The sequence below is a fragment of the Asterias amurensis genome, chromosome 15 (assembly GCF_032118995.1).
Source record: "Asterias amurensis chromosome 15, ASM3211899v1".
Lineage (NCBI taxonomy): Eukaryota > Metazoa > Echinodermata > Asteroidea > Forcipulatida > Asteriidae > Asterias > Asterias amurensis.
The window spans coordinates 4,599,456-4,613,200 of record NC_092662.1 but is presented as its reverse complement, the minus strand read 5'-3'; the positions used below and the strand labels follow the sequence as shown (position 1 = coordinate 4,613,200).

General features: G+C 38.7%; 1 protein-coding gene across 2 annotated transcripts in view; it reads left to right on the top strand.

Annotated features, from left to right (window-relative positions):
• Positions 1-323: 323 nt before the first annotated feature.
• Positions 324-13,745, top strand: part of LOC139948138 (uncharacterized) — a 64,341-nt gene continuing 50,919 nt past the window's right edge. For both annotated transcript variants that reach the window (XM_071946181.1, XM_071946180.1), the window contains exons 1-2: positions 324-514; positions 5,504-5,736. In XM_071946181.1, the coding sequence (XP_071802282.1) occupies positions 5,629-5,736 (108 nt within the window). In that variant the 5' untranslated portion in view covers positions 324-514; positions 5,504-5,628. The remainder of the gene's footprint in view (positions 515-5,503; positions 5,737-13,745) is intronic.

The following is a 13,745-nucleotide window of genomic DNA, read 5'->3' as shown; positions in this document are numbered from 1 at the left end:
AAAGTAACCCTTGCCCCCACCCCATCCCCCTAAAACAAGGGAAAATGTCAAGATACAGATACACTAATGAGAGCATCTCTTTCCAGAGGAAAAATTCCCAAATAACTATATTTTAACAAAAAATTATGTTGGATGGACTCGAATTACAAAAACGGTTATCTTGTTCTCCCAATAAAATTTTGTAAGAAGAAACCAAAAGATCCAAACGTAGTTCTGCCGCCACCTTGGGTTCCGCACAAGACAATCCAATCAATTAGAAAGTGTTTCCATCACGTGAGGGCGCTACACAAACTGCTGATCGTCTGCTGCCACTTGTTTTTTATTTGCACCAAAATGCTCGCCGTGTATTTGAATTGACACGAGATAGATCCAGAGATGCGCAATGAATACTTCTACAAACCGCAAGCAGAACGAGTGACAGCTTGGATAATCTTACGGAAAATCCCAATTTCCCGGACTTAAAATATAATTGTTGTCAGCTTTAATGTCTCTGGACTTTAGGTGCAATGGATAGGTAAGAATGTTATCTTTTTACTTGTGTAGTTATGTCGAAAGAAACACTCGAGAATAATGTTTGAGTGTATTTTCTTTTACGGGGAGAGTAATGAATCGGTGCTTCACAATGCACGGTCACTGGGCAGGGGTTTCGGGTAGATTTACCGGTAGGACAATCACGGCGACACGCTTGCGAGAATCTGGGGTCCCGCTTGTGCGTAGTGTGTTTGCCAGTTGTGGTTTTGGTGATTGACAAATTAGACAGGCGTGGAATTCATGCTCGATTGAGCTATTATTTGTACTTGCGTAAAGAGAGTAAATATCTGGTATTGTTAAATAAACAACTAAGTCCTGACTTCGATGGAAGCAACAGTGCTGACTACAGAATGTCTACTGACTGTTGTTTATAAAATATAATGCACACACTCGTCTCTATTGTTACTTTACAAAGGATGAAGTGTGCACTGTCATTTTATTCACTGTGGACTTAAATTGCACATACTGAGATGATATTCCCTTTCTAATTTTAGGTTGATGAAATGACAAAACAAGGGCCCGTCTGTAGTGTGCGTTCATCATGTGTAAATGATAATTTTAACATTCTTTTCCTTAACTTTATAATTAGCTCAGTCATGATGATGATTGATTGATTTAGATTAACAAATTGATGTACAGTGGTTCACATAAAGTAATAACTCATTAATAAGCCACAAGGGAAACTGGGTACATTTTAAAAAGTTGTTTGGGTTGAACAAGGATTTTTTTCCTTGAAATAATAAAGCAGGAGGCGAACCTGAGACATATTTTGTCATCTTTGGTTGGGGTGCCATTCTGAGAAGCCATTCATTCAAGATAACAAATATTTTTTTCTGGTCATCTGCTGTATAGCCATTTGTATAAGTAATATATTACAGGGCCTTTTTGTTTTAAATTTAAATTGGCAGAAATTCGTGCAAACATAGGCCTACCTTTCACTATTCAGAACTTTCAGAATAGGCAAGTAAACAATTAAGCCAGCCAAGAAAATACACCCAATTTGACATTGAATCTTCCAACGTAAAATATTTATTTTAAAAACTTACCGAAAAGAATTGTAAAGGTAGAGGTGTCGACCGGTGTCCTTTGATAGTTTGACTGGTGGTAGCTTTGAGGTATGACTCATTGACAAAGAAAGTCAATTGTTTGTCGTGTCACTGGTCCAGAAGTCAAAATTTCACTCCCACGGTGGACTGCATTAGTTATCTACTACTTTTTGAAGTCGGAGACTAATTGCTGAGACTGCCACGTTGTGCAAATTTACCCAAATGTACGAATGAGTGTAGACATTTTCCAGTTTGTGAGTTGATCATGGAGAGATGTAAGCATAAATCATATGTTTTATTAGACATTTTTATTGTAACAAAGTAAAAGGCACAAACAAACTGTAAGAAAGTCAACACTTAAATGATGACTGTTATTGATGGAAATTGTAGTACGTAAATGCACTGTCTACATTGTACAGGTATGCTTTTAAGTGTATAGTTCCTACATTAAATTTTGAATTGTACCGGAAGGAGACGTCTTGTTTACGACCAAAAACTATAGATTTTGGGTGCTCAAGAGACAAAGAATTTCGTATAATAATATTGAAATCCCACACACATTAATGCATTCGGTTTGGCATTTGGTTAGGTAAAATCACACCGTGTGTGTTAGTAGTTCCAACCGGGCACACCTACAGGGCTTACATAATGTGGGTGAAAAATCCACCAGATTGTAGGGATTGTATGGCTCAACATATCTATTGGACCATAATGTTTGTTTACATGACCAATATCAAAATGTGAAAACTCTCTACACCTGCTGTTTTTGAACAAGCACCAGTACTGAAGTCAGATATCTCATTTGTCAGGGGTATTGAAGTATTTCAGATAACAAATTCAGTTTTTATATTCAGTTGTAAAGTAAGACCAACGGACTTGTCAGGTCATGAGTATACTGACCTGCCACTCAAATTACTGGCCCTGGCCTGAGGTCCAGTGAATTCCAGGGCCCTGAAAGCTTCTTGAAATAATGATGAATGCTCATTGAAATCATGTACAATCAGTAATTAATTCCCTCAGAATGGCATGTAATTTGATGAAATTTGCAGACAGTGTTTTTATAGACCTTACGTCACTAACCTGCAGTGGGATACCTACACGTATATAGGCCTAGATGTCAAAATGAGATTGTCTCATCGACACCATCACCCTTGTGTTGTTAGAAGCAGTGCATTTTTTGATGTTTCAATCATGTCAAATATAGGATTCGAACTGCCTCTAGCTACCGGGCAACCTCGGTAGTCTAGTTGACAAGACACTGCTCTAGAATTGCAATGGTCATGGGTTCGAATCCCACCCGAGTAACATGCCTGTGATATTTTTTCACAGGACTCGAGAAAGTACTGAGTATACAGTGCTAACACACATCGGTGTATATGGGTAAAAAATCAAAATTAATATTCTTTATCCCCGATGCAAATTTAACATCTATTAAATGTCAAAGATGGTGGCGGAATGACGTCAATGCAAATAAGGTTCAATGTAAGTTTCACAAATGCATCAGGAAAAGTTTGATTTGTACAAATTCAGATACATTACACTGTTAGTGTTATCGACAAATTTGCCTGTGGTGGGTGAACTTAATTTTTGCTACAGACACTTACTTTGTGATTGCAAATTAGCCAGTTGGAGCCGGGCAACCGGGCGGTGCTATGAGGCAATGTGCACCAGTCCGGTCTATATTAATCTAATACAAATTACCCCAGGGATGGGAAATGCACTATGTGCATGGACATAAATTTCATTTGCTCATTATGGGTGCAACTGTTTTACGTCAACATTTTATGTTGTAGCTTCCAGTCTGCAGTGATGATGTCATTTGAGAGGGTTTTTATTGAGTTGTTGTGACAAAGATGAAGTTAATGTTTTGAATAGCTTGCAATGGGAATTGTAGACCACACAGGCACGGAAGGAAACAGTTCTTCCATGGTTCTACTACGCAGTCTCTAATTGGCCTTACTGTACCCCTTATGGTACATTGAATTGAAGTGTTTAATACTAAATGCTGTTGAGTTCTACAGAACAACCAAACCTGCTTGCGCCACAGATGGGATTCAAACCCATGACCTACAATAAACACAAGCCAGATGTCCTAACTGGTATTAAACACCCAAGCTTCCATGGTGAGTCTACTTTGCATTCATCAACTGCAAATAGCTAAATTGATTTTTACTTATCGCATTAGGGATGGAGGGTGATATTTTGATTTATTAATAATAATTACTTGTATTCTAAAGGTTCAAAAGTGCACCAATGTACTTCACTCTGATAGGTCAGAAAAAAAAAGAAAAAAAAATGATGAGTGAATGATCTTGTTCATAGAGGAGGGTTGAAACATTGATGTGGAGCATCAGACTTGTGGTGGGGACAGGGTTCAAGATTATTGGACCTGCTACAGAGAGAAAGTTGTATCCTGAAATATTTGCAGTGCGGGCAATGTGTACATAGGTTGTCCTGAGAGCGTTAGTTTCCTGTGTTGGTGTTGTGAGTTCCAGTTAGCTTGAATTGTGTTCTGGAGATGAATTTGTGTACAAATGTACATTGTTTTCTAAAATGTTTTTATTTTTTTAAATTTTTGATGCGATTCTATGTGAGCCAAAACTGTGCTTTTGTTTTTTTCCATCAGAGCTTTTTGAAGGTGGTTGACAATTTGACACTAATACTATGTCTCTTGATGACCATTTAATAATCAAGTAAATATTAGAAACAAAATGAAGCAGAAAGGATGATCTTTCCTCATGGAGACCTTCAGCCATTAATCATCTTGTCCCTTCAAGAAGGAAGTTCAAAGTGTGCTGTACAAATAAACACACTATGACTGCAGTACCGCTATCATTCATGCAAGAACATAAACAGTGGGTGGAGTGCACACTGAAGGTCATTTTTTTGGTAGCACTCCCCTCATCTGAGCAAAAGAAAAACAATCAAGTTTCCAGGCCTCAAAGAAGTACAGCAAAACTATCTTCCAGTAATATCACTATACATATAGGCCTATGGCCATCCTTGAATATTTGCTTGATTTGTAGGTTAACCAATAAATAATTTGTACTTTAATTAACCCTGACAGACTACATGTAGGCAATTTGGCGAGTGCATGGCCTAAATCTGCTCATCTCCTCTCAGCCTCCTCTCCTTATGTCCATCCACACAAAATAGTTTGAACTTTGGAATATAGAATGCCTGAAATTGATTTCCCGGAATATTAGGAATTAGGATAAGCACTATAGTATCTTGAGTTAGGACGATTAACTCGTCCTAACTTAGGATGGGTTCAATGCATCCTAACGTCTATGGATTTGGAACTTAACATATCCTAACTCCTAAGATTAATCCTTGAAGTAAGGACAAGTTTGGTGAAATTGACGACTGACCCTGTGATAAGCAATTATGGACCTACTGTCAGCAGTCCTTCTGAATCCTTTACTTTGCCAAATTAGATGGATTTTGGGTTTGTTCTTCACTCTTACAGGGTCGTTCTGGAAACAACCAACCCATACCTCGATTGACTATGCTTCGGCAGTTTTAGCATTTTGAGGCACACACATAAATGTAAAGATAGAGCCATTGCCCAAAGTGCTTTCAATGAGAGTGGCAAACTAGAGAAACCACAGCTGGGCTCAATAGAAAAAGATGATAACAAAACTTTTAAAGGTATTATACAGGTTTGGTATAGCTAAATTATACAGTTTTCTCAAAAGTGAATTTCACCAGAATTTTTGTTTTCAGGAAAAAACTTAATAATGAGTGAGCTTTCAGCAAAAATTAAACAACATTTGTACCAATCCTGTAAAATACCTTTAACATTGATACTCTTATTGGACCTAATGTAAAATCACGTTATCACGGACCACACCATCTGCCAACATCCCCATGGTACATGTATGATTGATGATCAACGTTTGTTGTGTCTCTTGTTACTTTTCCAGGATAGCGAGGGTCCCGTGAGGACACACCGATACCCTCAACATTTCATCGGATCAGTGTAAGACCTGTTGTTGTTGGTGTTGCGTATCGTATCAGAGGAAGAGAAGAAGAAGACCTCGTTGGGACAATGCCGACCAAGAAGAACAAGTACAACTTGGTGGAGGATGCCTACGATACCCGCATCCCGCTTCACAGTGAAGAGGCCTTCCAACATGGCATTGATTTTTCAGCCAAGGTAAGACAGATCTGTTGAAATCCTCCTACTGTTTATTTAATGTTGTTCACTGTAGCTTGAAATGATAGATATTAAAAGTGCTGATTGCTTATATTGTAAAGAGAGTATACAGTCAACCCTCCTACTTTTTGTCCGTTCAACGTCATTCACTGTGGCTTTAAATGATAGATAAACATTTGCCATTGATGATTGCATACATACTACAGTCGACCCTCCTACTGTCTCTGTTCATCATCATCTGAGTACAGTACTTTGGCTTTGAATGATAGTAGATGCTAGCATGAAATATGTTCAAAGGAAAAAAATAGCCAACTTGAAAAAGAAGGACACGATTCAAGGATTGCTGTCCAAACCCCCAGGGCCCAGTTTCATAGAGCTGTATAAGAACACAAGTTAAGCACAAAACAATTGTGCTTATCAGAACAAGTTAAGCACAATACCATTGTGCTAACCAGAATAAGGTTACCACTCCAGCCAAAAATCCAATCTACTTACAAAAAAAGGTTTCTTGCTAGTTTCTGCTAACAAAGTCTACAAAATTGGGTCAGGCCTCAAGCTCCCCGCAAGCGTATATAACATAACCCTCTTAATAGTTGTCTGAGACATTCAAAGCCAATCGCTAATGATTGAAAAGCTGAGAAGATCCGCCCTGGATTTGGTCATAAAGAGGATCACCTTCTCGACAACACCCCCCCCCACCCCAGGACATGAGAGAGAAAGAGAGACAGACACAGGGAACAGGGAAATACCTCCCCCACCTTTACCCACTTTTGTTCTTTCTTGCCACCGGGCATAACAAAATAACAACAATTGAGCTAGATTATCCCCAGCTTCTAGCCAAATTGCTCCTTTGGATTTGTTTACAGAACCCCAGGAGGCAAGTCTTGGGAAGAAACACTGCCAAGTAAGGGTCTGTGAAAGATGACCAGGGATGGCTAGATAGGATTTTCTACTTAAGAGAGGTGCGCAGCTTTGGGTTTTGTTCTTTTTTTTCAACATGGACTCATGGATTTGTAGATTTCTCCTGGTGACAAAAATATGTTTACTTCATGATTCACTGCAACTCAAAATGGTCAGAAGTACTGGCAGGGAGAGCTTGATTTTTTGGGGAAAATAAACAAGACTGCAAGGTTTGTTTACTGGACTCGAAATTCTTGTACAAGAACATGAATCTAAATAAGAAAAAGCTTCTTGAGTCCCGACACAGCCACAGTTTAACATGCATGTTTTATGTGACCAATAAGATTAACGAGAGACATGTAAAAGAGAAGATTGATTAAAAACACAAAACAGTCGGACTTGTATGGTCATAAATTAACTGGCCCGACCCTTAAAACATCTGGCCCTTCACCGACCAGAGTCTATAGTAACTTAGCTCTTGGCCAGTTAGCCCATAGAGAAAGGACAAGGGCCCCTACAAACGAACTACCACTGCAGTCTAGTCACAGTCCTTAGACCAGTTTACATTGTAGTGTTTAAAGCTGGTAAGCACCACTTCTCAACTTTGCCCTGTGGGCTGCTAAAAATAGTGCAACATACTTGTTAGTATATTTGTTCAAGTGTTCTGTTGAAACCATGGTTAAACAGTGGGTACCTCAAGCCCTTGACACCCCACATTTAGCTTACAGTACATGTATTTGGACACGTAGGATCGAGAACCCAAGCACATTCTGAAAGTGTAGTACCTGGCCATTGTGGTAGGGGGGCCCGTGAAGCATTCCTAGCAATGTAATCTTATTGTACACACCATAGATCAATCACTTATCTGACATCCCCCCTCTATGGATAATCTTCTGATGCACTAATCCCCTGATTATCATGTCAGCCTCTTCAACTATGTTTAATCCTCAGTCAAAGACCCCCATGTGTTACTCTTCACTTAGTCTTGGGTCCAAGACGCTCCAGTTGTGTATAGTCGTGAAATTTAAAATTTGTAAAAACCACTATCTTCACCCAGCGAACCACTCGCCACGAGAGGGCGCTATCATTCCAGTATATATTGCTTCTTAAAGGAACACGTTTCCTTGGATCGGTCGAGTTGGTCTTTGAAAAGCATTTGTAACCGTTTGTTATAAAATGAATATGATTAGAAAGATATTTTGAAAGTAGAATATAATGATCCACACAAGGATCACTCGAAATAGCGTGGTTTTCCTTTCACCTCGTCGACTAACACGGTCGGCCATTTATGGGAGTCAAACAAAAAATGGCCGGCCGTCTTAGTTTGCAAAGTAAAAGGAAAACCACGCAATTTCGAGACAAATTTGTGTGGATTATTGTAATCTACTTTTAAAACATCTTTCCAACCAATATGCATTTTATAACAAACGGTTTAACAAACGCTGTTCAAAGACCAACTCGTCCGATCCAATGCAACGTGTTCCTTTAATTGGTGCACTTTGTAACATTTGGTAAAGACGAAAGGTTATTTTAAAATATTTTATTATTTTTAACATGTAGGCCCTACATTTTACACCCTACACCCATTTTCTGCAACATTGATAATAGTAAATTGCACCCCAGACAATTTGTTCTAAGTGCAAAAATAAGGGTAATCACTCTGTATTATAATGTTGTTGCCCCTATTTCCTATTCTTCAGCAACCCACCCTAGCTCCCAGTCCTCATTTTCTACTGCAATATGATACTAGCCAGGCACATATCTGTAGATTATTTTTCATAATGACCCTTGGTAAATAAGAAATGGTCCTAGTAATAACATCAAATTATGTCCGAGCCGCTCTTCATAAAGTGGGTCCGTTCTGGACCGTGTTTACACAACTTTCTCGCGTGGGTAGAATTCTCAAAGATGTGGCCTCATAGCCTGTAGATAATTGTTCATGTGATGACCGTCAATAAATAAGAAATGGATTCTAGTTTGTAATATATTAAAAGATGTCGGAGCCAGTCAGTTCTAGAACGTGTTGACACAACTTTCTAGCCTGGGAAGAATTTTCCAAGATGTGGCCTCATAGCCTTTACATGTGGAGAAACACTGGCTGTATACAATTGGACCTTGGGTTGTTTTAATTTCAGAGAATGCTCCTACAGGGATATTCATTATAGAGTTGCAGTGCTAGCGGTGGTCAGTGGCTATCATTGACCGAAGAATAACCCACAAGATATCATCTTTATGAAATCATTCTATGGGCCTGTACATATATTAATCACAAGCTTGTTTTCTGATAATAGAGAGGGGGTCAGGTACCTGAAACCACTGTGGACCACAGTTCGAATCCCACCCAGACCCAGAGCTTTGTATGTGGATTTGGTTGTGTAGGAAGTCCCTTCCTGATTGCATGGGGTTTGCTCACTACATTTTAAATGGAACATTTCTTTGTGTTTCCTATTCATTCATTTGCGCTATTGTGCTGTTGGATAGGCTTACTGTTGGATGTGAAAGAATTATTCATACATTATATGGCAACCTTACGGTACTTTCAAATCGCCCATGAGTAAGGGTTTTACATTCCTCTATGAGTACACTGTACTTCAGATTTTGTAAGGAAAAAAATAAAATTGTAACTGTGTAGGAGAATTTGGTAACTTTGCATGCCTTTCCTTAATTTCATGCAAGAGTAAATTCATGAACGTAAAAAATAAGTACATATTATCTCGTAATTTTATGCAACAATGAGCATGTCCAATTCTGATTGTCAAACTCCCATTGTAATCTGTATGAACTAAAACTGCACAGAGAAAGAGAGAAAAATTGAGGGAGTTTGCATTCAAAGAAACGACATTGTTTTGCCAATTCTGCAAGGGGATTGCAAGCGGTTAAAGATCATAGAGCCTGTTCCCCCGCAACTTCCTGTGTACACTATTTGTTTCATCTACATTGTAAGAGAGGACTACCGGTAAAAATCAATGAATATCACAAGTCAATTTTACTCCATGGTGCATGGCCCGGCATAATATTAATGCCAACTATGATTTGCATTGAGTGAATTTATTATATGGGTCTATTGCAAGCCGTTACATTAGTAGACCTTGTCAGCCATTAAAGGGACACCTTGCTTTCACGTTTGGCACTCAGTGCTATAGGAGCGTTTGTTTTACATACATGTAATATCGCTTAAAGTTGTTTGGGTTTCCTTTCACTTTATGTCCATTTTGGACACCATTTCTTGTTTTTAAAGATTATATTCAATCAAAAATCACAAAACTGCTGGACTTGTCTAGTCAAAATAATAATAATAATTACACTGCATTTATAAAGGCGCACTAAATCTAGTGTAAAACCATTCAAATGCGCCGGTCAAGATGGAAAAGAGGGACTTTATATGTCCTGCGCTAAAACCACTGGCCTGGGCCTGCTGTCCTGTCCCGTACCCAAAATGTTGTTGGAAAATTACTGAGTTAAAGACAATGGACACTAATGGTAATTTTCAAAGACCGGTCTTCTCACTTGGTATATCTCAACATATGCATAAAATAACAAACCTGTGAAAATTTGAGCTTGATTGATCGTCGGAGTTGTGAGATAACTATGAAAGAAAAAACCCACCATTGTCACACGGAGTTGTGTGCTTTCAGATGCTTGATTTCGAGACCTCAAATTCTAAACTTGAGGTCTCGAAATCAAATTCGTGGAAAATTACTTCTTTCTCGAAAACTACGTCACTTCAGAGGGAGCCGTTTCTCACAATGTTTTATACTATCAACCTCTCCCCAATACTCGTTACCAAGTGAGGTTTTATGACAATAATTATTTTGAGTAATTACCAATAATGTCCACTGCCTTTTAAGCCATTCAAAATCAACAACATTGACTTTAAATAGAAGGGTAACAGGGAGGCTGTAGCTGCATCTCCAAATTGATGACTTGACAGTGGATATGACCAGACCATCGCAAAAAATGCCTATTCTTCAATTTTATCACTACAGCCATACATGTAGCATAGCAGAATTTGCTTCACACTGCCATATTGTTTCAGTTATTACTGCTCAATGTAATTTTTTCTGCATGCCACAGCAACTTTGCCCCTTGCCTGTCAAGAGACAATGTATGTGTGTATGCTGTACTGTAGGGTCTGTCTCATTCATGCATGCATAGATTATTGTTAATCCCAATCAATTATTTAGTCAATTTTTATAGCAGCTTAACCTTATGTAAGTAATGAGATTATCTATTAGATGTGCATAATGTTCATGTCCTGAAAGGAAAGGTTGCATCATTGTGTTTTGGAAGAGTGAGTTATTTACCTACATAGGTAAGGATTTGGGTACTTTTTCAAAATGTCCATAGATTTACATTATACTTACAGGGTTTTAAGATAATGATAGTGGAAAGCTTCCCTTCAAATCTTACTTACTGAGGTGCTGTAGTTTTTGAGAAATGAGTAAAACTATGTCATGAAAATACGTTTGTAAATGATTAAAGTAATTTTTGTCTCATGAGACGAAAATTATTTTCATGACATTGTTTTACTCATTTCCCAAAAACTACAGCACCTCAGCACGTAGTATTTTCAGGGAAGCTTTCTACTATCATAATCTTCAATGTAAGTTTAGTGTAAATCTGTGGACATTGAGTTTTTTGTCCTACAAAAGTTACATAGACCCTTTAATATGTACCATCCTCTGTTTTTCCGTTGAAGGTACCTTGAGGAAAGAGCCAAACTAAATAATTTGCTGAATTTGTAGAAGTCTAAAATCTGGGAAAATTAATTCAATTACTGAATGAATGGTGCCAAGATGAAAGGAGAATAAACATCTTAGTCTTTTACCAACCCAATATGACCCTACCTTTAAGCTTCTATGTAGCCCTTGAATTTTGTTCAGTCAGGAGGCGGATAATTTTTTCATCAGTGCTGAAGGTAAGATGGACGTTGTAATTTGCTTATGAAGGACATCAGGATCCAGCTTCACATGGCCGTGCTTACCGTGGATTTCAGTGCTCAGAGCACCTCGTAAAGCACATAGTTCTATGGGATGACGTATATTACCACATTATTCTGCGGTAAGCAGAATCATGATATTGGACCCAGGTGAGGCCCTGTCCTCATTTGGTGTTTTATTTGTCACTTCCAAGAAGTTCATAAATTATGAGACCCATTGATGTAACACCTTGTAAGTGTTAAACAAGGTGCTGTGGCGCATTCAGTAGCCACTGCTAGAAACCAACCCATTGCTTGGCCTTAGCGATAAGTTTGACAAATTCTGTTCTTACATCACCTACCTGCTATGCTACAATCTAGTATTAAGGGAACTACAAATATTTTTCCTGACAGGTCTAGCAAACCTTACACATTTTAACTAGCTAACATAATTTTCCACTAGTGTTTTAAGGACTATATGCTTTTTTTTATTTATGAAAGGCACCAAGCCATTTTCTCTTTGGTAAAGGGCACCCTAAGAGGAAGTTCTATGTTCTAAATTTCTATTGGAGCCTTGCAAGGGCACCAAGGCAATGACCAGGGGCATAAGCAATCGCCTCGTTGCCTCCAGGAAGTATCAAGCCTGGTTTTAGTAAAATGAACAGTTTCCCAGACCCCTGACACGGAGCTAACTGAAAATCTTCCTTTGCTGTAAAAAAGGAAGTAGAAACTCCCCTCCCTCTTAAAATAACTCCACTAAACAGAACACTCCCATAAATTTGTTGACATTACATGTACTTTAAATAGCACATTGCTGTCACATCCAAACATATTTACTGCCTTTTTCATTACAGTCAACAGTATATTTTTATCACCCAATCTAAAATAACTTTAGATGTGATTTCCTCCTTTGCCTTAAGTGACCTATAAATCTCATATCTTTATAAAGGACACCCCCCTGTTTGTCCATGGTTTGTCCAATGACAAAGACTACCCTCTGCTTTAATGACATGCCTCCCAAACGGGTAACAACAATAAGGTTCTTGAAACTTATTGTTAAGCATCAACCCTCTAGAGACTCAATGTTTTTTTCTAAGCAAATCCTGAATGTTTGTTTTTCCTTCTTCAGTTTTCAAGGGGTTAAGAGGCTTAGTTCGGGCAAGAGGGTGCTGGAGGAACACTTTCTCCTCTCTCTGGGGGCCGGGGGAAAGTTTGTTGTGAAAGAAAAAAACAATAATGAAAAATGGTTTAAGCCTTACTGCGGTGTTGATGAAGTGCCACTGTCGCAAATATTTTTTTGTTGGTCAGTACATTGCTCATTGGATTTAGGTAAGGACTTAGGGTTTGTGACTGAGAATGTGCTTAGTTTGACTTCAAATATCTGCCAGAATGTGTGGAACCATGCCAATCTCATGCCCTGTCAATATTGTTGTTGGCTATTTCCTTGATGTCTTCTGTGATTTGGAGGTCTGTACTACTGTGAACGAGCTGATCGACCCATTGATTCCTCTCAGTCGGTTCAAAGCCAGATCTATATCGCAACAGAACTCTGACCTTTCCGATTTCAAAGTTGACACAGTCCTCATCCCCGCCGCCCATGCAATCATTTTATATAAGAAGCCAAAGCGTCCAGTTTGTCAGTGAAATCAATGTAAATATTGATCTACTGCTACAGTGACCATCGTCATCTGATTGTACCCAGCACTGCGTGATGATGCAATGGTTTGATTTTGACACTGATGGCTTGTGAACAGGACTTTAGGCAGAGTGGTCAATTGATAAAATCCTAAGCCTGGTCCGATATTGACAGCTGATTCTGTCCAGGGTGTTAAGCACTTATTAGTGGTTGACACATCAAGGTTCCTCTGGGTGATTCCTTATTGAAAATCCTAGATCCACTTTGTAGATGTACCCCTCCAATGTAACCCATTAGGGTCCCCTTTTGTCTGATGATTGGAGGGCGTTTTATCAGATTTTGTTTGGGTATAGATCAAGGATTTTGCTCAATTGTCTTCAAGAGTTGAGAATATTCTCTGTACTCAACCTGCTGAGTGTAGTTCCTGTTTAGACCCTTGAGTATTGAGCTGGATTTCTATGCCGAGAAGCTGCTGTAAAACAAACATCCAGAAAGTAATTGGCCAAATTCTTGGATAAGTTGTAAGCCAGACTGCCCTGTATGTAATAACCCCTC